Source organism: Miniopterus schreibersii (assembly GCF_964146895.1).
Source record: "Miniopterus schreibersii genome assembly, chromosome: 10".
In the NCBI taxonomy this organism is placed as follows: domain Eukaryota; kingdom Metazoa; phylum Chordata; class Mammalia; order Chiroptera; family Miniopteridae; genus Miniopterus; species Miniopterus schreibersii.
Genome location: NC_138110.1, coordinates 69,162,383 through 69,188,044, shown reverse-complemented (window position 1 = coordinate 69,188,044; position 25,662 = coordinate 69,162,383). Strand labels below are relative to the sequence as shown.

Below are 25,662 nucleotides of genomic sequence, written 5' to 3'. Positions count from 1 at the left end.
ATTAAATTGCCAACGCTCTTCCATTTTTCTCAAACAGACATTGATGACTGTTCTCCCAATAACTGTTCCCACGGGGGCACCTGCCTGGACTTGGTTAATGGATTTAAGTGTGTGTGCCCGCCCCAGTGGACTGGCAAAACGTGCCAGTTAGGTAAGAAGGGGCCTGCACCGAGGTGGGCCTTGATAATCAGAGCCGTTAAGGAAGATGAGCTTGTGGCCAGTGGTGTGAGTGTGCACACATCATACTAAGAAGTAATTTATTATCAAGAGTCCAGCCGGCTGGCCTGGGAGAAAGCACTCGAATGCAAATGGACAAGCTCTTTCAGGCCCTGTGGGAAAGTTGTGGGACTCCTTGAACCATGTCAATCGTCTGTCCGAGGAGTGTTCAGCTGGGTTCCAAACGGGGATGATCTCATGAGGAATGAGCTGTCTGCATTCTTTTTGCCACATTTAAATCCCAGCAACTAGGCTGTGCCAGGTTTTGCACAGAAATGCCTGGTGGCTTTCTGTTCTGCTGAGGCCCGTTGTTTACCAGCAGCCAGAAAGTTATCAATTAGCATTCCTCATTGGAAAATGACTAGGGAGATGGATCTGAGGCTCAGAATAGAGGGAACCTAGTACCTGTTACTTAGCTAACTTATTAAAAAATCTCCTATTTTCGATGAACTATTGGGACAGTGTTTTTTTTGAGGGGTGGGGGAGTAAAACTCCAGTCCTCACTGCTCATCCTCACTTTCTTTCAGATGCAAATGAGTGTGAGGCCAAACCTTGCGTCAATGCCAAATCCTGTAAGAACCTGATTGCTAGCTACTACTGTGACTGCCTCCCAGGCTGGATGGGTCAGAACTGTGAGATAAGTGAGTGACTTTGTTTTGATTTTGATTTTCGTGAAACTTGGGTGTTGGAGGCTTTTGCCAATCCATAGAATACCAGAGTGGTAAAAGGAAAACCTTATGGAGGAAATGTTTCAGAAAAGGGGAGTGATCAGTGAAGAAATGAAAACAGGGCTTTTATCAGGCTCATTAGCCACTGAAAGGGCCACATTCTGATAAGACGGCTGAAACAGTGTGGAGTTTCACTGGCTGAGTCTGGAAGAATTAGGGAGGGTTCCCACCCAGTGCAATAGCCTTATCTCCCTGGAGGCACACAGGAAATCTGATTTGAAGGGTTTATCTGTTAGAGCTGAGGAGGCTTTTCAATTAAGCCCAATTTCAATGTAAATTGCCTCTTTAATATGATGGCTTTTTATTTTTATTTTTTATAGACATTAATGACTGCCTTGGACAGTGTCAGAATGATGCCACCTGTCGGGTATGTAAATCTTTGCTTAAATCAAAGCCTTAATGATCGACAACCAGTTTAAGATTGAGGTGACCCTGGGAGAGCTTTGTGAGATTTTAAAATGCAGGTGAAAGTGAGTCCTTGGAAGTTTCACTTGGCCCAGGTTACCCCCAGCCTCTTGGGAGTCGTCTTAAAGGCACGCACATAGGAATTCCTCTCCCACATTTCGGGAGGCTCGGCCTTTGGCTATTTTAGTGAATCAGCTGAACCGAAACAGTCACATTAAACTGCTGAAGCCCTGTGTTTGTGGATACATAGAAAAAAAAGCATGTGTTTCTCCCCCTCCTTCTCCCCTTCCAGGATTTGGTTAATGGTTATCGATGTATCTGTCCACCTGGCTATGCAGGCGATCACTGTGAGAGAGACATCGATGAATGTGCCAGCAACCCCTGTTTGAATGGGGGTCACTGTCAGAATGAAATCAACAGATTCCAGTGTCTGTGTCCCACTGGTTTCTCTGGAAACCTCTGTCAGGTGAGCAGTGCTGGAACTTCTGGCCAGGTCTTTACAGGGGGATCTCCTCCTGCTCCACCCTCCATCTGTCCCCCTTCCTTCCCCTCCCTTCACCTTCCCTTTCCTCTCCCTTCCCCCCTCCCTCTCTTGACTCTGTCTTGAGTCTCCAGGAAACCTATTAACCTCCCGTCGACTAGGGATCTCTGCTAGACAAATGCTGGTGGAAAGAGATGGAGTGATTCTCTTGGTAGTGTCGGCAGCCTGTCCGTCTCATCCCCCCTCCTCAGCCCTGCCTCCCTCTGCCCTGTTTTTCCAGGGCAGTCTCTAGGACATAGCTGTGTGTTAGGCAGGCTTTCTAACCGAAGCAGATGAAGGGGTCAGATGCCAGTGTCCGCTGCCCCCAGAGACGCTATAATCACACCTCTGTTTTACTGTTTCCTCCCCTGCGGCCCTGCTCCTGCTCCTTGCAGCTGGACATAGACTATTGCGAGCCCAATCCCTGCCAGAACGGGGCCCAGTGCTACAACCGTGCCAGCGACTATTTCTGCAAGTGTACCGAGGACTACGAAGGCAAGAACTGCTCCCACCTTAAAGACCACTGCCGCACGACCCCCTGTGAAGGTACCTCTCTCCCCTGGGCTCCTGGCTTGACTCCAAGGCTCCCTCCCCTTTCCCCACTTGCCACTGTCCCTTGGTACTCTGAGAAGTAGTTGTAGCTGAGGAGATCAACCCCCTAACCTGACTGCTCGGAGAAGTCAGAACACATGGAAGCAACTGAGTGGGGCCTGCCAGTGGGTGAACAAGTAGCCCAGGGGAGAGGGGAACTCACTCCGCATTCCCAGCCTGGGGGGGGTTGATCGCCAACACCGAGACAAATTCCTCGGGGCAGCACTGTCGGGAAACCTGTGGCGGCGGAAATGTCATGTATCTGCTGTCAGGTACGGTAGCCACAGACCACGTGTGGCCAGTGGAGTGCAGCTAAAAACGTTTATTACTTAATTTCAAATGATTTAAAGAGCCACATGTGGCTGGTGGCTGCTGCATTAGGGGGCACAGCCTTGCAGGTTCTAGAAGTGTGTCCTTCAGCTCTGCTTGAGCAGGATGAAGTGGGGAGTAAAGCTGGTTCTTCCTTTAGCACCTTCCACCAAAGAGACGGCCCAAGTGGGAGGAGAGGCGCCCACAGACATGTCGGCTGCATTCGCTACGTAGGGAAAACATACCCTTAAAAACTCTTCAATTTAAAACATTCCCATCTGCCTGGCATCTACCGTTGTCAGTGTGACGTGGCAGGTTGCCGGAGTCGTGGCCCCGAGGTGCCTCTTGATTTCTGACTCTCCTTAGCCAAAGGTGTCTGTCCCTAGGAAAGCGGGCTCGGTGTGGTGTGTCCTCAGCTGAGGAACACCGTGCCTGTGGGTCCCCAAGGCTGTGGTCTGATCCCGGGTCTGTCTTGTAGTGATTGACAGCTGCACAGTGGCCATGGCCTCCAACGACACGCCTGAAGGGGTGCGGTACATTTCCTCCAACGTCTGTGGTCCCCACGGGAAGTGCAAGAGTCAGTCGGGAGGCAAATTCACATGTGACTGTAACAAAGGCTTCACTGGAACATACTGCCACGAGAGTAAGACCCTCTCCCTGCCCCTGCCCCGCCCCGCCCCCGCCCGACTCCGGGGCATCGGAGTCCGAATTGTTTCAGCCGAGTGAAGGTTTGCGAGTTATTTCCAGGATCTAGGACTGGCTGTTTAACATGTGAGGTCATTGATGCTGATGAGCCTTCAGCACTTACTTTAGAATGTTCTGGAACCTTAGTAGTTTGGGTGGTCCCGCTTTCTGTGGAAGCTTCTTCCCCACACCCACGGAGCAGCTCAGCCTGTAAGGGTGTTAAATGGTTGACTTGGTTTTTCTTTTCCTGTCTTTCTCAGATATTAATGACTGTGAGAGCAACCCCTGTAAAAACGGTGGCACCTGCATCGATGGCGTCAACTCGTACAAGTGCATCTGCAGTGATGGCTGGGAGGGGACCTACTGTGAAGCCAGTGAGTCTGGCCTTCCTGACAGCCAGCTCGGGGCTGTGGAGGGCGGGGGTCACCGCAGGAAGCCTTTCTGTTTAATGAAATCTCTGAAAGGAAGACCTCACTGCCCCTGCAGTGGGGCAGCATGGCCCGGGCCCTGTTCCCATTTGTTAATGTGGGTGACGGCAGTGGGAAGGCCGAGGAGCTCTGGAATCAAGATTGTGTAATTAGGATGATTGATGTCCCTGCTTGCAAGGAAAGGAATCCCCTTTCTGTTTTGATTATAATTTCTGCCCATCTTGATTTTCATTTTGTGGAAGGGACAGGCCTGCCCCTGACTTGCCTAACTTGTGGCATTGAAAGTAACCCCGTTGGGGGCTCCTTTACTGCTGGAAAGGGTGATGGTGGTAGAGTCCTGAGCTTGCTTGGCTGGTCTTGGGACTTGGAGCAGAGAGCAGGGGTGGAGGTGGCCGGAGGAAAGGCATGGTTCTCACGGGTGTGAAGGGTCCCAGATGCGTTTTCAGCTGGGTGTCTCCTCTTTGGTCCTAGACATTAACGACTGCAGCCAGAACCCCTGCCACAATGGGGGCTCGTGTCGCGACCTCGTCAACGACTTTTACTGTGACTGTAAAAACGGATGGAAAGGAAAGACCTGCCACTCACGTAAGTGGTAGCTGGCTGGGATGCGGTCTCCGTCTTCTGTGAGGGGGCCAGCCAAGGGCTCACACTGACATCTTCCTCCTCCAGGTGACAGCCAGTGTGATGAGGCCACATGCAACAATGGTGGCACCTGCTATGATGAAGGGGATGCTTTCAAGTGCATGTGTCCTGGAGGCTGGGAAGGAACGACCTGTAACATAGGTAACTTTCTGCCCCACGTGAGCCCCTGTGAGTGTTTTCCTGGGTCTGGTTCTTGCCCCTTCAGACTGTCTGTGGATCCTCAGGGAAGGTGGTCTTGTCTGCTCTCGTCTTATAGCCCGAAATAGTAGCTGCCTGCCGAACCCCTGCCATAACGGGGGCACCTGTGTAGTCAACGGCGAGTCCTTCACATGTGTCTGCAAAGAAGGCTGGGAGGGGCCCATCTGCACTCAGAGTAAGTGTCCCCACCCCCGTGGCACTCCCCAGTGGCTGTGGCACACATCCTGACACCCTCAGGGACTCGGGGTGGAAACCAGAGCAGAGCTGCTTAATGTCTGCTGCTGCATCACCTGGCTCTGTCCTAATGACTTGATGGGATGCAGCCCTGACCTGGGCATGAGAAAGTTGCCAGGAGATAAGTGGAGACAGATGGCGTCTCGTTCCCAGCTCTGGTCTGACCAGCAGCCTGTCTCCTTCCATTCTCACACCCCTTCCCAGCCCTGCCAGGCCTCTTCCTGTGTTCATCTGTCCCACGGTGAGCGGAACAAAGTGTGGTGCAGGCCTGGTTCCAATTGAGCAGGGGTCTTAAGTGCATTTGCGGGTGTTAAGTACGACGTTATCATTTGGGTATTATGGGAATCAGCAGTGTTTTCACTGAGGGCTAAGACTGCTTTCCTATTAAGTTGTTGTTTTACTTTGCAGATACCAACGACTGCAGCCCTCATCCTTGGTAAGCTTTGACCACCTTTTAAGCCAGCACTTGTTGGCTATAATATGCATGGGGTGCCACTGAGACCTCTCAGATGGGACTCTCTAGGGGTCGGACCCATCAGTATTTTTAAAGCTCCCCAGGCAGCGGCGAGTGTGGCCGGGGGTGAGAGCCGCTGGTGGTCATGGGTGTGGCTCCCTGTTGATTGGCAGCAGGAGTCGTGGGTCAGGAGGTTGGTAACCAAGGTGGTCTTTGCTCTCTCCTTAGTTACAACAGTGGTACGTGCGTGGATGGAGACAACTGGTACCGGTGCGAGTGTGCCCCTGGCTTCGCTGGGCCTGACTGCAGAATAAGTAAGGGCTGCCCCCATCTGGGCTTCCAGTGGCTTTATTCCCTCGTGTCACCCCTCAGCCTAACTTTTCATCTGTGCAACAATTAAGGCTGCGATTCCTTTTATTTGCCTGTCAGGGCTAATTGCCCACCTCCGGCTGGCTCTGGCTGATCCTCAGGTACCTGTCCGCCCTTCTGTGGGTGGCACAGCCCTCAGTCCTCCTTGTTCTAGAGGAGAGGGCAGCAGCCACAGGATTTGACGATTAAGCTACTCTGAGGCCCTAAGGGGAGAGAGTGCTTTTCCCTGTGACTAACATGAAATTATGGGCAAGTGGACTTTAACCACAGCTACGCTGGTGGAGTACAGAGCTAACACCAATGGAAGGGGTGAGGGCTGTGGTTTCCCAAGACTTGGTGGAAGGGTCAGAACAGAAAGGGGGGGGCAGGCAATGCAGTTTTTCAGGAACCTTAAAGTTGATTCTTTATTTTGAGCCTTTACCCTACCTTTTTATATGCTTTCTTTTTAAACACAAAAGTGACAGTTGTGGGTTTTTTTTTTGTCCCCAAATTATTTAAAATTTTCCTGGTGTTTGAGATCCCTTAGTCTGGGACCGACTGGCCTCCAGCACTAGATGGGGGTGCATTGTTTCTATTTCATGTTTCTAAATCGGGTTGACATACAGCCTGGGAGCCAAATCTGGCCCACTGCCTATTTTTGTAAATAAAGTTTTATTGGCATACAGCCATGCTTGTTCATTTACACTGTCTCAGGCTGCTTTCAGCTTTGATAAGAGTTGGGTAGTTGTGACAGGAACCACATGGCCTACCAAGCCTAAAATATTTGCTGTCTGACCCTTTTAAAGAAGGTTGCCAGCCCTTCCTCTAAATTGTACTCAGGAAAAAGAAACGTATTTGGGGAGGTAGCAAATTTAAATTAAATGATTCTCAGCTGTTAAGTCAAGCTAGTGGTGATTTGGGGGGGCAGCGACTGGCGGAGCTGCTGGAACACTGATTACATGATGAAAATGCACCAGCCTCATCCTTCTATCTCATATGCCTTTCTATTTGTATGTTATGTCTGAAAACTTAGAGAATCCTTGCTGCCTCCCATTGGAGCCTGACCTTATACTCCATTTCTCCTAGACATCAACGAATGTCAGTCCTCACCTTGCGCCTTCGGAGCAACCTGTGTGGATGAAATCAATGGCTACCGGTGTGTCTGCCCCCCGGGGCACAGCGGTGCCAAGTGCCAGGAAGGTATGTGGGCCTGGCCCTGGCTCCCTGTGCCTGTGGAGTGAACGAGTGCTCCTGTCACTAGTCAGCATTTTGACCATGAGTAGGCACTGTGCTCAGGGAGAGAACACAGAGGGGACGTACAGTGGGGACCCCAGGGAGGGGGAACTTTAAGAGTCTCCTAAGAGAGGGTAGCTATTGCCTTGCCATAGATGGTAATTAAACGGTCTGAGGACTCTGTGGCTTACGACAAGCGTTTATTAGTGTTCATGGGTCTGCAGGGCAGGCAGAGTGATAGGTGCTGCAGGCTGGGCTCAGGCCTGTTCATTGCCCCTCCTCGCCTCCTGGGACCGTCAGCTGCATCTGGGCCATGTTCTTTTCCTGGCAAATGGCAGGCTTGCAAGAGGCAGTGTGCTGTGCAAGCCAACGGAGAGACTCTGCTTACAACACATCCCCTGGTGCTGCCGTGGGCACGTGGCCATGTGCAAAGTCAGCAGGGGAGGGGGGTAATATGTGCCTCTCCCAGAAGGAACTATTGTCACGTGTCAGAGGGCAGGGGTATAATTGGTTCCTCACAGGAAGGGAGCAAGGAATCGAGAAAGTCCTTCCACTCACGCGTCTCCGCCTCTCAGTTTCAGGGAGACCTTGCATCACCATGGGGAGTGTGATACCAGACGGGGCCAAGTGGGACGATGACTGTAACGCCTGCCAGTGCCTGAGCGGAAGGATCGCCTGCTCAAAGGTAGGCTGCGAGGACTGCTGCAGGCTGCCCGAGTTCCCGAGCAGCTGATGGGCGCTTCTCCTGAGCAGCCGCTCCTGTCTCTCTCCAGGTCTGGTGTGGCCCTCGACCTTGCCTGCTCCACAAAGGGCACAGCGAGTGCCCCAGCGGGCAGAGCTGCCTCCCCATCCTGGACGACCAGTGTTTCGTCCGTCCCTGCACAGGTGTGGGCGAGTGTCACTCCTCCAGCCTCCAGCCAGTGAAGACCAAATGCATGTCTGACCCCTATTACCAGGACAACTGTGCAAACATCACATTCACCTTCAACAAAGAGATGATGTCCCCGGTACGGAGCTGCTTTTTCTATTTGGACTGTGTGGCTGCTTGTATTAAGACAGGAGCGTCCCAAGCTGGGATTTAGTTCTCTGTAGCCCAAGTTCCTGTCTTAGAGCAAAGCATGACTTGAATATAACCTAACTTCCAAGAAAAGGGCAGCCTTTTCTCTTTTCCAATATCTTAACACACGTGTGGACTTTTCCATATTGTTCTAGGGTCTTACCACGGAGCACATTTGCAGTGAATTGAGGAATCTGAATATTCTGAAAAATGTTTCTGCCGAATATTCAATCTACATAGCTTGTGAGCCTTCCCCTTCCGCGAACAATGAAATACATGTGGCCATTGTAAGTATAAGATCCATTCACACCTAATGATTTGATTGCAAGGTAGCTAGGAAGCTTCATTTAGCCAGGAGCAAATACATGGGAATAAAGCTTGGCATACATGTGTTTTCAAGTGGTTTTGAATAAAAGTGCACTTGAAACTAATACAAAATAATATTGAATGTAAGCTGTAATTGAAAAACATTTAATTTTTTTTAAATAAAAAACCTAAAAATAAAATGTTATATCAAATAAAAAGAAAAGTTACTGTGGAGTATCCCCTGACCCTCCAGACTGACAGGTTTTTGTTTTTTTTCCAGTCTGCTGAAGACATACGGGATGATGGAAACCCTATCAAGGAAATCACTGACAAAATTATAGACCTGGTCAGCAAACGTGACGGGAACAGCTCACTCATCGCTGCCGTTGCAGAAGTGAGAGTTCAGAGGCGTCCCCTGAAGAATAGAACGGGTGAGTGTCAGGTGGGAACAGGCCCTTTCTGGGACGAGTGCCAAATGGATGTCATCACACTGTCCAGTCAAACCACCAGGTGAGCAGTTCCCTCGAGTTTCCCCTTCCAGGAACCCCCCACTTAATTGGTGAGGAAACAGGCTGGTGGCCATGACGGAGGTCATGGCGATGGGCAGAGGTTGACCTGACCTTTCCGGGTGCCAGCAGGCTCTGCTCACAGGCAGGCAGCCCTGTGGAGAGTGCACTGTTCCCAGATCCTGCAGAGCCCTAGCACAGAGCATCGCTGTGCCTGGAGCTCTTGGCGTTTGGTGTCGTGTGCCAGCCCGTCCTGAGCACCGCGAGACACTGGTTTGCGAGGTAGCTCCGTGGCCCTACAGTACGTCCAGACTGCCCTTCAGACGATCTTGAGCATTATTGTTCTAGCAAGGCGAGGAATTGAGCTCATGACCACGCGGGGCATTGGAGCTGTCGGCCTTCAGATTGGGTTTCTGGTCATTCTGAAAACCAGGTCGTGTGATGGACCGCCTTAGTAGCCAGAGTCCCCTCGACTGAACCGCCTTAGTAGCCAGAGTCCCCTCGACTGAACCGCCTTAGTAGCCAGAGTCCCCTTGACTGACCCCGACGCTGCTCTCCCCACACAAAGCTGGGGAATCTGTGGGAGCTGCTGCTGCTCTTGCTCAGTCTCTCCGGGGACAGTAGTGTCAGTGTCTCCAAGGGCCCAGGTTCCCAGCACTGCTGATCAAGCTGTGAGCTGACAATACGCAGTTTTGAAAAGGGACTTGTCCCCATGGAGCCCCTGTTGGGGACTGAGGGCAGGAGCAGCAGTGTCGGTATTCTTTTGTTCCGAGGGTTAATTGGTTGGGGCCTGCCTTGCAGATTTCCTGGTCCCTCTGCTGAGCTCCGTCCTCACCGTGGCCTGGCTCTGTTGCCTGGTGACGGCCTTCTACTGGTGCGTGCGGAAGCGCCGGAAGCCCAGCAGTCACGCCCGCTCGGCCTCCGAGGACAACACCACCAACAACGTCAGGGAGCAGCTGAACCAGATCAAAAACCCCATCGAGAAGCACGGGGCCAACACGGTCCCCATCAAGGACTACGAGAACAAAAACTCCAAAATGTCCAAAATAAGGACACACAACTCGGAGGTAGAGGAGGACGACATGGACAAGCACCAGCAGAAAGCCCGGTTTGCCAAGCAGCCGGTGTACACGCTGGTCGACAGAGAGGAGAAGCCCAACGGCACGCCCGCCAAACACCCGAACTGGACAAACAAACAGGACAACAGGGACCTGGAGAGCGCGCAGAGCTTGAACCGCATGGAGTACATCGTATAGCAGGCGGCGGGCGCCTCCCCGCCAGGTAGTCCACCGAGGGCGCGGGGCTGTAGTTCTGTAACTGTCTAGTCCGGTCTGAGGCTGTTGTTGACTTAGAATCCCTGTGTTAATTTAAGTTTTGACAAGCTGGCTTACACTGGCAATGGTAGTTTCTGTGGTTGCCTGGGAAATCGAGGGCTGCATCTCACAGCTATGCAAAACCCGGGCCAAGGTGCCCTGGGGCACGGGCCCTGCAGCCAACAGGTCTCGGATCAGGCGCCCCGGAGAGGGCCCAACCCTTGGGCTTCGAGCTTCCACTTCTGCCAGATGTCCCGATGGTGATGCAGTCTTAGGATCATAGTTTTATTTATATTTATTGACTCTTGAGTTGTTTTTGTATATTGGTTTTATGATGACGTACAAGTAGTTCTGTATTTGAAAAGTGCCTTTGCAGCTCAGAACCACAGCAACTATCACAAATGAGTTTATTATTTATTTTTTTTATTGTATTTTGTTGTTGGGGGAGGGGGGACTTTGATGTCAGCAGTTGCTGGTAAAATGAAGAATTTAAAGAGGAAAAATGTGTCAAAAGTAGAATTTTGTATAGTTATGTAAATAATTCTTTTTTTTATTAATCACTGTGTATATTTGATTTATTAACTTAATAATCAAGAGCCTTAAAACATCATTCCTTTTTATTTATATGTATGTGTTTAGAACTGAAGGTTTTTGATAGCAGTGTAAGCGTATGGCTTTATTTTTTTTTTTTTTTGAACTTATTTTCTTACTATGTGTTGCCTATAAGCCAAAATTAAGGTGTTTGAAAATGGTTTAAGACAACAGATGGGCTTCTGTGCCTGGAATACTGGTGGAATTTTTTTTTTTGTACGTCAAGATGTTTAAAACACCTTCTAGAGCATCACTTTAAAACGTGTTTTCAGGACTGACTGAGGCAGTTTCAGAATTAGTCTAGAACAGTTTTCTTTTTTTCTGCTTTAGACTTGAAAAGAGACAGGCAGGTGATCTGCTGCACAGCCGTTTAAGGGAACAAGTTGAGCTATGATGTGAACGTAGCCAAAATGAGTGGTTGAATACCCTTAAAAATATCAAATTAATTGTGTGAAGTTGGAAGCACACCAATCTTATTTTGTAAATTCTGATTTCTTTTCACCATTCGTATGTAATACTGAACCACTTGTAGGTTTGATTTTTGTTGTTATCTACTGCATTTAGGGAGTATTCTAATAAGCTAGTTGAATACTTGAACCGTAAAATGCCCAGTAAGATCACTGTTTAGATTGCCATAGAGTACACTGCCTGCCTTACGCAAGGAAATCAAAACGCTCTTACGAAGTTTAAGATCCAAAAGGCTTATAAAACAGTAATTTTGTTGGTTCGCCATTGAGACCGTGAAGATACTTTGTATTGTCCTATTAGTGTTATGAACATAAAAATGCATCTTTGATGTGTTGTTCCTGGCAATAAATTTTGAAAAGTAATATTTATTAAATTTTTTGTATAAAAACATGGAACAGTGTGGCCTCTTCTGAGCTTACATGGTTCGGCTCTGCCATGTGCCTCTGGTGATAAGTAGGGGCGCGCACCAGGAGGAACTCAGCCGTTTCAGCTCCCCGGTTCCTCTGCAGTGGGGCTGCTGTGAAGCTGGAGCTGCAACACGCTACCTCAGGGCCTTGATTCCCTTGTCATTCAACAGCAAGTGTGAATACTGCTTGAATAAACGCCACTGATCACTGGCCTGCAGTGTGGAGGTGAATTGTTTGTGACCACACGGGAGATGCTGACCTTGCCCACTGCGCTGAAAGGGTTTTAAATAGCTTGGAATTGGTGATGGGGGCCGAAGAGGGAGATTGAATGGTTTTCCTCATTTTTTTTTCCTGGCTACTTGGGTTAATATATCAATGTCCTTCCATCATGAGAGACCTTGTGGATTTTGTGCACATTTACACCTCCAGGGTGGTTTGCTTCTGGGGTCATGGCCCATCTATCATCACCTTGCACCCAGGAAGTGAGCCTTCTGTTGGCCTTGGGGGTGCCAGCTGTCTGGCCTTCCATGAAGTTCCAGAGTTGGGCTGTTCCCACCTGCTAAGGGCAGGAGAGCTGTGGTTCTCACTTGTGACTGCTGGGCCAGAGGCCAACATGGCCCTGCCCCCACGTCATGGGGTGGGGAAAGCTTTGCCTCTGGCACCTGCAGCAAGGGATGAGCTGAGGTGACCCACATGGACAGCTTCCAGCAGCTGCTCCGAGTTGCCAAGAGTTCCTTGCTTGTGGTTAATAAGCTAAAGTTTCCCGTCCTGGGGGAAGCTGTCCCCAGTGCTCAGGCCATCTACCCACCTCCCATTTCCACAGCGTAACTCTAACTGGAGCAACACACTTTGAATGGAGAAGCTGAGGCAGATGTCTTCTTTCATTCTTGGGAAGCTGTTCTTTCCACCAAGCCAGGAATTGTGTTCTCTGATGGGCACTGTTTAAGAGGGGGTGGTGGGCCTTAAGGACTCCATGCTCCTGCATGAACAGAGGCCTCGAGGGGGTCAGTGCATTTTGGCTTGTTAAGGAGGCAGCCCTGAAAGCGTAGATTCCCATGACATCTCCCTGCCCTTGTATAGCAATACTTCTGTCACTAATCTCTGGTGAGCAGCCGCTTTATGCAAGGTGGAGTCAGGGAGGGAGACATGCTTTCCTGGTACAGACCCAAGGAGCCGGAAACAATCTGGTTTCGCTGCGCTGAACTCAAACCATCCTGAAGCAATACCTTGCTCTGGTGGTTTGTAAACTTGGATCATGCAGGACCCCAGAATTCCTTGGATAGTTACCAAATGGTTTTGTGCCAAGAAAAAACAAGAAAACCATTTAATGAGCCTCTGCAATTCTTTATTCCAGGAGGGAAATGATCTTGAGATTCACGTGTTTTAAGGGGCCTTCTGTCCAGGACACTCTCCACGGGAAGGTAGAGGTCAGGCTCCTCAAAACCAGGGTCTAAATGGTATGTTTTTCCCCTTCTCCAGGTAGAAGGGACCAGGCAAGGGAGCCTTGATTATCCTGGGTACAAGGAACGGGAAAGGAAAGGACTCAACACTTTTCCTATTCCCAATGAACGTTTTGGGCCCTCTAAGCAAGCCCTGGAAGGAAATGTGGCTCCCCAGAACTCTGGCATTAAAATGCACCATGAAACTCCAGGAAGGAACTAACTAGATGATTGTTTTTAGATTAGAAACTGTCCTGAGGCTCTAGACTTCCACAGTGTAGAATCAGAATAGAAAGGGGGTATATCTTAATTGCTAAAGCCCAGTCAGGCTGGGTGTGATCAGAAGCATAACTTGAAAGTGGTGCATTTCTCTCAAATGCAGGTTCCCAGGCCTGGCCCAAGATTCACCAGGAGTAGGGCTGGGCAATCTACTTCCAAGAGCTCTCCCCTCTTCCTCCCTCCCTCCCTCCCACAGTATGGTCAGTAAAATTTGAGAACAACTCTACTAAAATACTAAAGTACAAGCTCTTCACTAATTATAATGTTTTTCTTCCTTGTTAAAGTGAATTAAGTAGCCTGGAAGCCAGTTTGTTGCTAAATTGCCACCTGACATCATTTTTAACTAAAATAATTACACTGCCCCCTGAGCAAGTTATGGTCTAAGTGCTTTATGCTTATTGGCTGATCTGGGGTCAGAGAGTCAAAGTTAACTTATTTGGGAATATTTCTTAGGCAGCAAAGAGCCAAAGGAGCCAGAGTGTGGGCTTCCCTGCTTTCTAAATGGTGTACACCTGGCTTTGCAAAAGTGAGCAAGTATGTAGCTAAGAACCGGTTGCCTTTAAAGAAAAAAGGTTGGGCTGAGCAGAGTCCCAGCATTTCCGTTTCCACTGTGGGTCTCTCCTGCCTCTACTGGGAATGAGAAATGAGTTCAGAGGTTCCTGGGCTGGGAAGACACAGCACATGGGTTATGGGAAGCCTCCTCCTGCTAATGTGTATTTATACTTTGTAAGCTCTGATTCATCCAAGCACTGGAACAGAAATCTGCTTCCTGAGGTTCTGTTTTTAAATTGATAGTTTGCAAAAACAACAATTATTTTTCTTAACATTTTTTTCCACCCCACGAGCAGCTAAACATCCCAGTTCAGGCTATGTCAGTCTCCAGCAATGCCAACAGACAACTTGGTATTTGGAGGCAGAAGGGTGCCCCGAGGCAGTTCTGTGGGGTTCTGGCCCTACAAGTCTTCAAAGTTTAGAAACCATTAGGGCAATCTTGTTGCCTCACTTGAAAACTACGAGATATTTCTGGGTCTATTAAAAATAACGAATTTACCTTTGTGAACAATTGCCTCCCATGGTTAAAAGGAACAGCGAGTGGGGCGATGCTCCTGGGGCAGCAGAGGGCCTGCTCGCCTGCGTGCACCCTCGGAGATCCTGTTGAAAGGCGCGGCGCCCTCGCTTTGGACAGCTTCTACCTGAATGACTTGCTCTTGCATGCCTGGCACAACATTCTGGCTTGGAGTGTTTCTTTCAAGTCCCAGGCAGCTTTTATAAGCCTTAAATTATGTGTCATTATCACTGGTCCGGTATTAACCTGTGATATGCAAGTCAGGAAAATTAATTTGGAGAGTAAATATGCTTAAATCCAATAAGAACCCCGAATTGAGGCCTGCCCACTGCCTCCCCCACCCCACCCCGACCCTTCCCCCTGCAAATATCCGTACCGGGGCGCCCAAGGTTTGAATTATCCCGAGAGCCAAAGCAGATGCCAGCAACATGAAAGCAACAGCTTTGTTTTACAGAGAAGCGCTTCTGGCAGGCCAGTGGGGCTCCTCTGAGATCCCCAGGGGAACACAGGTTTGCAGCTGGCTTCCTAATGACTGTGCAGGCTGCCACAGAGACAGTGTCCTTAATCCAAGCTGTGCCTCCTCCCGCTTTTGAGTGGAAAGTGACAGCTTTATAAATCTGAGAGCAATAGGTGTTTTCCGAATCAAAGGCAGGTTAAGCCCATCTCTTTGTAGGTGGTTCCTTTGTTCTTGGTCAGCTTTACAGTTTCCTTTTAGTTTCTGCTTCATAGTTATAAAAATGAAGCACAGGAAGAGATTCGGAAAGGAATCGACAGCCCCACTACACCCTACACTTCCCTGTGCACGAACCACGCGCACGTGCCAGGCGCTCACACGTGCCACACGCGCAAATGTACCATGCGGGCGCACTCTACAGGCGTTTTCAGGACAACACCCTGGCTCCCTGGGCAGTGCCAGGTGGTTGCAATTATTAGGCCTCATCGCACATCCCCTAACCAGTCCTGCTTCCCCCGACAGGCGACTCCAGATTATCACAGAAAAATCACCCGAGCACTAAAAATACTAAAATCCAAGTAGCTTGAATGCGAAGCTCACCAGGTCCGGTTCGCGCCCGGGCCAGCACAGGCAGATCTGGGCGTTCCGGAAACCGCCTATGAGCAGCTCTGCTTCCTCCACCCCAAACCCCAAAAGCCAGCTCCCCCGCGCAGGCATTAGGAACGTGTCCCACCGGTCATCTTTAACCTGTTGTCATGTCAGGGTGGGACGGAATTGCATGTTCTCTAAAAGTTTCCTGTGCGCTGAGGCACCCACGCTGAACAGCTTGGATAAAAACCCATCCTGGAGATAGAAACATAAACCCTGCAAGTTCAGGACGACAGTCAGATGCTCTCTGGGGGCTCTCTCTGGCTTTGCAGGGATGGTTTTTGGAAGTGCTTTCAAAAGAATCTACAGTTTAAAACAGAAAGGAAGAGCAGCAATTGAAACAGCTACAGGTTTGCATGAAACTAGGGCGAACGCGTCTGCCAGGTAAAGGAAAGGGAGTGGTGGGGGCGGGGCGGGGCGGGGGCCGGGACTCCCCGCAACCTCTGGCTTTCCCCTCAGCCCCAATCCTGTGATCTCCGCGCTTCCTGCGAGTTCTCAGCCCAGCACTCAGCGCTCAGCATTGGAGGCCCGCCGCTTCCCAGGGCGGCCGCCTCCACGTGGCCGGGCCGGCCGCCAGGCAGTGCGCGCCCAGTGGTCAAGGGCACGCACTCTGGAGCCAGACTTCCTGGACTCCAGTCGCAGCTCTTCCTTCCCGCTTCCCTGTCGGTAGTTTCTGCCTGCTCGGCGTTGGGCTCACCCACGTGTGGCCGGTCAGCAGAGTTCCTGGGCTTTGCGCTCGCACAGACCTAGATTCTGGGCTCTGCCACTTACTAACTTGGTAAAGTTTAGGAAATTCTTTGCGTCTCAGTTTGCTTATCTGTGAAATCGCAATAGTGTCCAAGTGCCGCAGGAAGAAGCCAGTGCTGCCCTCAGCATTTGTTCAAGTGTCCTGTGATAGGATACGGAGGCCCCTGGAAGACTAGGGAATCCAGCCAGATTCCAATGACAGTGTCCGCTCTCTCCATTAACTGAGCCCCCATCAGAGAACAGCTAAGGGCTTTTGGATCTGATGCTAGACGATATCCCAAGGTGGCCACAGATTCTTGGCCCCTGGTTATTGGACCAAGAACGAATCCAGGTGGCCTTAAAATACGAAGATTATCCAAGTGGAGTGGACCCAATTACAGGAGCACTCTAAAAGTGGAGTGTTTTCCCTGGCTGGTCACAGAAATCAGAGAGATTCAGGGGAAGAGAGGTTTCTCCATCATTCAGAGGCAGTGGCCAGTGGTGGGGAACCTGAGAAGAGCCTCTGGGAGCTGAGCAAACTCCCAGGGCAACCACCAGCAGGGCAATGGGGCCCACAAAGAACCGGATTCTGCCAACCACCTGAGGGAGCCTGGAAGTGGATCTTCCGCTGGTTAAGCCTCCAGATGAGGACAGGTGGCTGCTACCTTGGTTCCAGCCTTGTGAGACAAGCAGAGGACCCAGCTAAAGGGTGGCAGAAACTGTTCAATAATCAGTCTGTATTGATGGTAATTTGTTATACAGTAATAGCCAACTAACACAGGCCTCTCCTAAAGGGAGTCATGCCAGGCTATGTCTGTGTAGGTGGTACATTTGGTTTCAACTCTACAGATCATTGGATTTTTCCCAGTTCAATTCAGTGCCTCCTCACAGCGTAGCAGGAGCTCATTCAAGACAAGCCTGAACCACTGGACGGCAAGACAACTTGGTGCCCAATTAAATTCTACAGCAGTGTGTGGGTCTGTGAGTGTAGATGGCTCTCTAAAGCCTCTAAATAATGACAAAACATAGTCCTTTATTCTATATCCACACCCCACGGTAGTTTTATAAAATTAGGCCAAATGAGGTAAGCTCAGGTGTCCGACTCCAGGTCACAGTCTTGGGCTAGTTTTTCCTCCTTATGAAATGTGTTTGATTTGTTTTTTAATGAGGTTTTCAGTGGATTGGATACTTTTTAATTTCCCCCTTCACCCCCAATAGCCTTTCCTACAAAGAAGTTCCCTCCTTGGCTGTCCTTACTGCACAGTGGCCACTTCCTCTAGACCAAGAAGCTAAATGCCAAGCCCCCCTCTCTCTCTCACCATCTCCTCTCTCCTAAGCTTGCTCTCATATGATGGGCAGCCAGCCTAGTGTCAGGTGTTAAGGCTTCTCTCAAGGTCAGTGAGCTGGAGTTAGACCTTAGAAACACATAGCCAAAATTGTTCCTACCACCAGGACACAGAACATGGGTTTTGATAAACTGGCATCAAGAAAGCAAGGCCAATTTGATAGACAGTTCACGGATGGATGGGCAGTTTGCTGTAGAGATTTTAGGTGACATTGGGAAGGTTCTCCCAGCTGGAGATTATCAGCAGCAAAATAAGAACCCCATCAGCAGACCCCGTGTGACCCAGAGAGCTCTTCCTCCCAGAGGTGCTTTTGCACTGTCTGGACCCTCTTCCCTGGAGAGCACCCAGGGGTGCTTTACCAGATGCTCAGGGCTGCCCATGCAGTCTCTCCTCTAGCTGGTCACAGAGCTGAGCAGAAGGCACTGGGAACAGGCTGGCCAGGGAAGCATGCTAAGAGGAATGTCCAAAGCAAAGCTGCGCTGCTGCTGCACAAGCACCAGTTCACTCTGGCATCACTGCAGGGAGGCCCTGCCAGGCTCCTCCGACCGGGAAACATCCCAAATGCCCAGCCCAATCTGCCACATCAAGGCTGGAGGTCGCTGTAATTTACCATTCCACCTTCTCCCTCTGACAAGGGGAATGGATGGCTGGTATTAATCCTCCCAGGCACCCATGGTGGGTTTGGGAAAGAGCCCTCTGCATGCTTCTCACCAGCTGAGCATGCTAAGAAGGAACTGAAAAGGCCTTAAGAGCCACTGGGCCTAGGAAAGTTCCCAGTCAATCCATCACCTGCCTCCTCCACAGACGGTCTGCCAGGCCATCCCACAGGCCCAGGGCCGGCGAGAGGGCTGTGAGGCAGAGTGAAGCCAGAGCTCTCCGTGAGCGAGCCTGTGTGCCCGAGTGTGCTGGGTCTGTGTGCCCGCCCGCCTAAGCACAGAGTCAGGACTGGTAATAGAGGAGCCGGTGAGAGGGCGTGGGAGACTGGGGACTTATTTATAAAAGCTCTTCTGCCCTAAAGCAAGTCAAACTCCCGCTGAGGGGCTGCTCTTTCTTCCTCCCTTTTGAGTCCTGTGTGCTGAGCTGACCTCTCCCCGGCAGAGGTCAGCGCTCTGCTCACCCTGTGTGCACTCGGCCTCTGGGGCTCGGGAGCCTGAAGAGGAGAGGATTCTTCAGCTCTAATTTCTGAGAGAAAAGCTGTAGTAAATCTCGTGAAGGAGCTGGTCTTTTTTTTTTTTTTTTTTTAAAGAAATACATATACGTTATGATCTTTGGGGAACTGGAGAAAACAAAAAGCAAACACGAGACTGTACATCACCAGTCCCCTCCCACAGCCTACTTCACCTCCTAAAATAAATCAGGCTGGGGAATGAATGAGGTTTTCAGAAATGCAACTGAACTTAAAATACAGGGCCAGCATCTCATCCTAGGTAATCCTTTGGAGGATGAGGAATTCTCCTGGTTTTCCCACAGGGTTAGTTCACATGTGCTTTCTGAGCCAACTATTTTAAAAGCATCCATTCTTCCACTGCCCTGCCAGACGCAAACTTGGGATTCACATGCACTTTTTGAGAGTTTATTAATGGTATTAATGATCATGGATCAAAGGGAAACCCCAGACAATTATTTAGGTGCTTTCAAAACTCATCTCCTGTGGGAGGGAAACAACTTCTCAGCGCTGTGGATGATGGAGCTGTGGGCTGATGTGTGGACCTAAAGCAGCGTTACTAACTAGAGGGGCCTTGAGGACAAAACATAACACATCTCTATGTGTTTAACATGTATCCCTATTGAGACGGTGTCACCAAAGCCTTTCCGATTCGTAAAGCAGGTACACTTCTGATTTGCAGAAAGCCCCTCTTCTGAAGGATACTCAGCTCTTAGGAGACCCTGCCTCTTCTAATACCCAGTATTTACACACACCCTACATTTTTAAGCAACTGTTTATTTATGGCTTTGGTAAGAATAATTATTTGAGGATCTTTTAAAACTGCCAATAGCCAGGCCATTATCTCCAGGATTCTGATTTAAGTAGAAGCTACTCTGGTAATTCCAATGTATGGCGGTTGTCAAGAACCTGTATTTCAGCAGATGGCGAAATTAACCCTCGGGAGTTATGTTTACCTCAGCACTCCACAGAGCCAAGTGCAGTACTTAAAATATGAGATAATTTTGTTTGACAAATGAAGAAACTGAGGCCCCGGATGTTAAATGACTTGTCCCAAAACACACAAGCCAATCAGTGGCAGAGCAGTTGGACCCAGAGTTTGAAGCGTGTGACACCATGCCATCCTTCAGTCGCCGATCCCAGGCCCAGGCCCAGGCCCAGGCCCAGGGCAGTGCATCTTTTCTGTGGGTTAGGCCACACCGCACGCTGCCACGGGGCAAAACCCAAGGAAATGGGCTCTGCATCATCAATTGCCGTGGTTCTCACCATTTCATGCAGTTATTCAAATGGATGATTCCAACCTGATATTGAAATGCTTCTGAAAAGCTATGTACAGGACCCAAGGGAAAATGTATTTACAAGCAACCAGAGAGGCCTGGGATCCATCATAAAAGGCAGTTTGCAGTCGGCCCAGGACTTCCCTCAGTGCTGAATAAGGACTGGATCCTCTTAGAAAATGGAAATAAATCCACTTGGGAAATGTCGAGATTCTCTGGAAAGGAATCAAGGTCGCATTCTTTAACCCCTCACAAGGGGGGTCTATCTTAGCTCAACTGGGAGCATAAGTGGGAAATATCTTAATTGTAAAGACCACCCCCAAGTCGTATAGGCCAATTTAATCACGACATCCCACACAGGGTTTTTCAAACCTAAATCTTTAGGACCAATGGTTCAAACGCTGCGCTCCTTTGATCATTTAACCCAGTGTTCAGAACCTCAGAAGTGCTTCAAGGAGGGAAGAAATGTCTCTAACAAACAGAATATATAACTTCAAGCAGCACGTTCAGAAAGAGGTATTTTAGATGTATAGTCCTTGGGGTTAATTCACTTTTTTTGAAGGAAAGTGATACACACAAATTTTATTTTTTAAAACAATTTTCCTTTTCATTCATAAAGCAGGTGCATTTCCACTAATACTACTTTCATCTTCTAGGCATGTACAACTATTTAAATCATTTAAACAAATGAGAGGACGAGCTCTCTTGGTGCTTACTGCAGTGTTTAGCTTTCTAACTTGACTGAAGAAAGTTATTTTGGGGATCCGACAAATCCATACCTACAGTCTCCTGATCCGATGCTTTGGAGTCAAGTGTATGGTTTTATTGATATTTGCTTAATTAAAGAATCAAGATTTTTGATAAGTAACTGTAATGGCAATTATAGGGCAGCACATGGTAATATTATGCTGCATGATGAAACTTATTTAAATGTTATTAAATTCAAGCCCTGTACTGAGTAGTTCTTGACAATTAAAGGCACTAATTTCACCCACTCAAGTCCCCTCTGTTAAGCTACATGCAGACATATATTTGTTCCTTGTCTTGTTAAATAAATACAGAACCTAAATTAGAGGGAGTTCAGCAGATTTCTGAGAATTTTAATTATATCATTAAATTGTAATACCAATAATATATATGGTTAGACTTCTGTTCTGAGTAGTGAACTGAATTAATGTCATGTTACAATGCTTAACTTATTCTGTACTAAGGAAGGTTTTAAACCATTGAACAGAAATCAGCTTAATTTTGATTTTTTACTTGCTCCAACGTGTTTCAATTCATTTGTTGCTTCAATAACAAGGAATGAATTCTCTCATCTCAACAGACTGAGCATGGACATTTCCTCATAAGATGAAAAAGAAATTGAAATGACTTCCATGTTCAAGTCACGGCATGCTGAACAGAGAAGTTTTGGTTCTTAGGAAAGCCATTTATTACCTCAAAAGGAGGGCGAGTCACTAGAACTTTGTGGAAATATTAGTGGGGCCTGCCAAGAAGAAACACAAGGAAACAGAGAATGGCGACACTGATCTCAGGCCATTCTCCTGGGCACAGAGGTTTCCTTCCCCTCCCACTCTGCCCTCACCAAGCTCTTTCTGAAATCAAAGGACACCGATATGCACAATTCACACTAAAATCCAAACACGACACCAAAGGCAAACAATTAACTGTGATCCCACTGTTGTGCCCAAAATATATCTTGAGATCTCTCATTCAGAGACAAGCTATATTCTTCAGAAATCAAAACACAGAGGGGTTGTGTGACTCTTGCTTTTTATATAATGAGAAACATTTTCCTACTTTTTTTGTATTACAATAAATGAACAAAAAAGCTGCAGCACTCACTCCTCTCCCCCCAAACGTTTCCTCCTTGGCATTTAACAATTTATATGCATATCTGGATGACAGTTAACCTCCAATGGCAAAGAAAAGAAAAATGTATAAGAAAAATCACAACTGTTCTCAGACATTTCTTGTTTATAAACATAAAAAGACACGCACACACACAACATAACAAAACAAGGCAAAACCCAACACCAATCTATTAAAAAGTCATTTGAAAGCACATGGAGGTGACCTAGAAGTCAAGACACTGAGAAAGTTAGGGAGTTCAAAGTCGTAACATCAATCAAATTGGATCTACATTTCTTCTGAGCATCAGAGTTATAGGGACTTGAATATATATACATTTAATTTGGGTTATTAAGTAAGTGGTTGAAGAACTTGCTCCTTTTTGACTAAGTACACTGACAGGGTCTCAGATTTTCAGTTGCTTAATTACTAACATTATTAAAAATATCAGAATACAGACCACTCCCAACAGTAGAGAACTCATCTCCCACCTAATAAACAAAAAAGCTAGTAGCCATTTTCCCTTTTGTACTTACAAATATCCAAAGAATGACATAACCACTCAAGTAACAAAGACCCAGGGGTGTTTCAGACATGTGGAAGGAAAATGCTCAGAAGCAGAATTCCTCAACCACATGCCATGGTGCGGAAGCGGAGAGCTGCTGGCGCGTTAATCCTGTTAAAATCCGTGTACATGATGTCTATGAGAAAGACCCCATCAAGCTGCAACCAATGGTACTATTTTCTCTTAATCACAGTAACTGTTATTTGCACAAATACACCAAACTCTAAAGCCAAGACTTTTCTTGAAAGAAAATCATTAGAAGTATAAGAATCGAATTTAACCATCAGGCCCAGGTTAACCAATGAAATAAAAACTTCTCAATAAAAAATTTCTCTGGTGCCTCCAGCTCAAACATCTCCTTCTAGTTCTATAGCTATTGCTCTGGAATGGCTGTCTTTATTCTAAACCCTTCCAGTGAGCTTACTGTTTCCTGGCTTACTTGTACCCCCCATTTAAACGGTTCCAATAGTTGTTTCTGTTTAAGAGGACTCAATGCCACACTGTGGTCTTGTCTTCAGTGAAGAGCAGACCTAGTGTACTGACCTCTAAGAGAGAGGCCGACAATGGGCCACAGAAATCATGTTCTAGCACTTCCTCAGGTTTGCACTGCGTCTAGTCCCCCCCTGCTGGATGGGTGGAATCTGCTTGCTGCGGTGAGCATTCTGTCGGGCTCCCTCTTCTAGAGTGCTTTGACTAGGAACAGTTGGGGAGGAAATAAACTAGGAGGGAAGAGGAAAAGATCCCAATGGGCAGGGCCATGCTTCTAGTGGGGGTGGGGAGGCTGGGATCACAGGATGGGGACAGATTTCCAGGCAGGGTTTGGAACATCAAAGGAAGAACATCTATATCCATGGACAGGTGTAGTAACCAAGACTGAACTTCATGACCTAAAATGCTGCTATGAAATATGGTTGCTTCTTAATGAGTCTTACCTTACCATACAAGCCAGGGAAGAAGACATGGGAAGAAGAGAATGAGCTGGGAGAAACCTCTAGTTAGTCTTAAGCATGAACTTACACTATCTGTTTCCATATTCTTATATTTTATTGGACTTTTTCTGGGTTATTTTTCTGCTCACTCCACTTTCAGGAATATACTGATTTTCCTTGTTACTAAGGAGGTGCTACTTCAAAGGACCACCCAATGTTGAACAGAAAAAAAAAAGATAAAATTGATGGGTGGCCTTTAAAGATGATTTTTTTCCCTATTTTAGAATGAAATCGAGTTAAGGAAATCTTTAGTTAGGTGTCCATCCAAAATAAGTTATTGCAATGATTCACTGTAAGACATTTCAGCAAGCCCACTGGAGACATTAGTGGGTAAGACTAAAAATCTAAGACTCCTGTTTTGAAATTTAAACTGTCTGTGAAGTCTTCCAAACGGGAAACAGGAAACTCTGGCCACTGAGTTCCCTGTGGGTTCTAGTCAGTCCTGAACCTAACCCAAATCTCAAGAGGTAGGGACAGGGGTAGGCCTGAGCGACAAGCAAGAACAAGCCTCTGCTGCGTCTTCTAGTGCTGGGCCAAATTATCTGTGGAAGGTCTTGCAATTCTTAGGGTAAGTAATAGCTGTCTGGGTGCTATGGCTGCCATACTTAAGAACCTAGGAACACAGTGACTCATACACTGAATTCAGGTGCTTTACAAGTATGAGGGAGCACAAGGGTGTATGTGTCCACATGTAGCCCCAGCTGATAAGCGGGAGCCATAGTAGCCAGGCTGGTGTAAATAAACACCAGGCAGTCTCCAATTAGCATGGTGGGCCTCAAACTTGAGCATGTTTCAGAATCACCCAGTTTCTTACTCCATGTGTCTGGGACAGGGCCCACGCTCTGCGTTTCTAACACATTTTCTGACAGTGATGCTGGTGCAGCACTGGATGCTGAGAACCACTAGCCTGCTCCTTCAATGCTGCCCTCTTCAGCCACGGAGCAGGAGGGTAAACTGAACCCCCAGAACTGACTGCAGCCCTGTGGCACTGTCTTGATTGCCCCTTCCATGATCTGCACAGCACGTGCCCCAGAGACACACACTGGTGTCTTCATGCACTTCTTCAGGAACGGTGTCGTCCCTGACAAAGGGAATGGATGTTTAGCATTAAAATAAATTTCTATTAAAATAATTTTACACAGTTTGACGAGAAGGCAGCACTGTTGTTAGAACAAGCACGTAGGCTCCTGAAGTGACTGCTCTGAAAGCTAACCCTAGCACAGACATACATTTTTCTACTTAAAAAATCATTCGAATTCCTTTGAAATCACAGCATCTATACACACTTCTCATTTTTCGCAGCCTGGCCACTACATCCCTCAACCGCAGCACTGCAGTCCTCGTCAGTCAGTGGCTCTTTCGTACTTCTTCCTTTTCTTGGTTGGGCTGCCCTGGGTTGTAGCTAATCTTTCAGTGTTTGTGGCTGAGCCAGTCTGCTCTGCCTTCCCTGGCTTAGTTTTCATAAGATGTCTGGAGGAGAGATTTTCCAAAACATGCAACTCTTCATTAGACGTGGTTTTTGCCAAATCTTGTTTCAAAAGTAACCCCGGATCTGACAGCTCCAAAGTTGGCAGAACCCTGACAGCTTTGCTTTTTTCCACTCTTATTTCTCTGGGGACGAATCGATCACTTCCAAGAGAAACTCTCCTGTGGTGGTCGGAGCCCTGCGCAGAGCCGCGGTTCCTGCGTCTCTGCTGTGTTCTGGCCCCTCGTGGACTTTGTTTTGGACCTGGTGATGCTGACTCACAGCTCCAGACAGGGCTCCCGCTTAGAGGCCCTGTCTCTAACCACTCCCCAGGATGAGGTTTTTGCTGGCTGCTGGTGTCTTCTGGCTGCGCCTGATGAACATTTTCCAGCTTTTGAACAGAAAGCCCCCGATGGCTCTCAGCTGCCTGTATGTAATCTTTTGCTTGCCCCGGGGACTCCGAAGGGGCACTGGATGAAGCCTGACGGTCACTGTTTTTCACTGCCAACTCTGCAATCACTGAGTCACTCGATGTTCCCACAATGTCCCTACTGCTCTTCGATTTGCTCATGATGCTGCTTTTTGTTTCAGCTCTTTTCATACTAAAAGAAAAAAAGATTTTTTGTTTTGTAATGCTGTAATAGCATGGTTTCCTCCAAATTCCCCTTACCACATTTCCTACACCTGAAAAAGGAAGGCGTGCACTACCCCCCTTCTCCCCATCTCCCTTGGCAACTAGAAAAATCCCCAA

The 25,662-nt window shown here is 48.2% G+C and overlaps 2 protein-coding genes across 2 annotated transcripts in view; one reads left to right on the top strand and one right to left on the bottom strand.

The window, feature by feature from the left end:
* Positions 1-11,621, top strand: part of JAG1 (jagged canonical Notch ligand 1) — a 34,229-nt gene extending 22,608 nt beyond the window's left edge. The window contains exons 9-26 of the mRNA XM_081149809.1: positions 38-151; positions 744-857; positions 1,265-1,311; positions 1,642-1,815; positions 2,265-2,415; positions 3,248-3,412; positions 3,714-3,827; positions 4,353-4,466; positions 4,551-4,664; positions 4,780-4,896; positions 5,364-5,391; positions 5,638-5,723; positions 6,844-6,957; positions 7,566-7,675; positions 7,764-7,997; positions 8,203-8,334; positions 8,634-8,784; positions 9,661-11,621. Of these exons, the coding sequence (XP_081005935.1) occupies positions 38-151; positions 744-857; positions 1,265-1,311; positions 1,642-1,815; positions 2,265-2,415; positions 3,248-3,412; positions 3,714-3,827; positions 4,353-4,466; positions 4,551-4,664; positions 4,780-4,896; positions 5,364-5,391; positions 5,638-5,723; positions 6,844-6,957; positions 7,566-7,675; positions 7,764-7,997; positions 8,203-8,334; positions 8,634-8,784; positions 9,661-10,115 (2,534 nt within the window). The 3' untranslated portion in view covers positions 10,116-11,621. The remainder of the gene's footprint in view (positions 1-37; positions 152-743; positions 858-1,264; positions 1,312-1,641; positions 1,816-2,264; positions 2,416-3,247; positions 3,413-3,713; positions 3,828-4,352; positions 4,467-4,550; positions 4,665-4,779; positions 4,897-5,363; positions 5,392-5,637; positions 5,724-6,843; positions 6,958-7,565; positions 7,676-7,763; positions 7,998-8,202; positions 8,335-8,633; positions 8,785-9,660) is intronic.
* Positions 11,622-21,799: 10,178 nt separating this feature from the next.
* SLX4IP (SLX4 interacting protein) overlaps positions 21,800-25,662 on the bottom strand; it is a 160,409-nt gene continuing 156,546 nt past the window's right edge. The window contains exon 8 of the mRNA XM_081149810.1: positions 21,800-25,513. Coding sequence (XP_081005936.1) covers positions 24,790-25,513 — 724 coding nt within the window. The 3' untranslated portion in view covers positions 21,800-24,789. The remainder of the gene's footprint in view (positions 25,514-25,662) is intronic.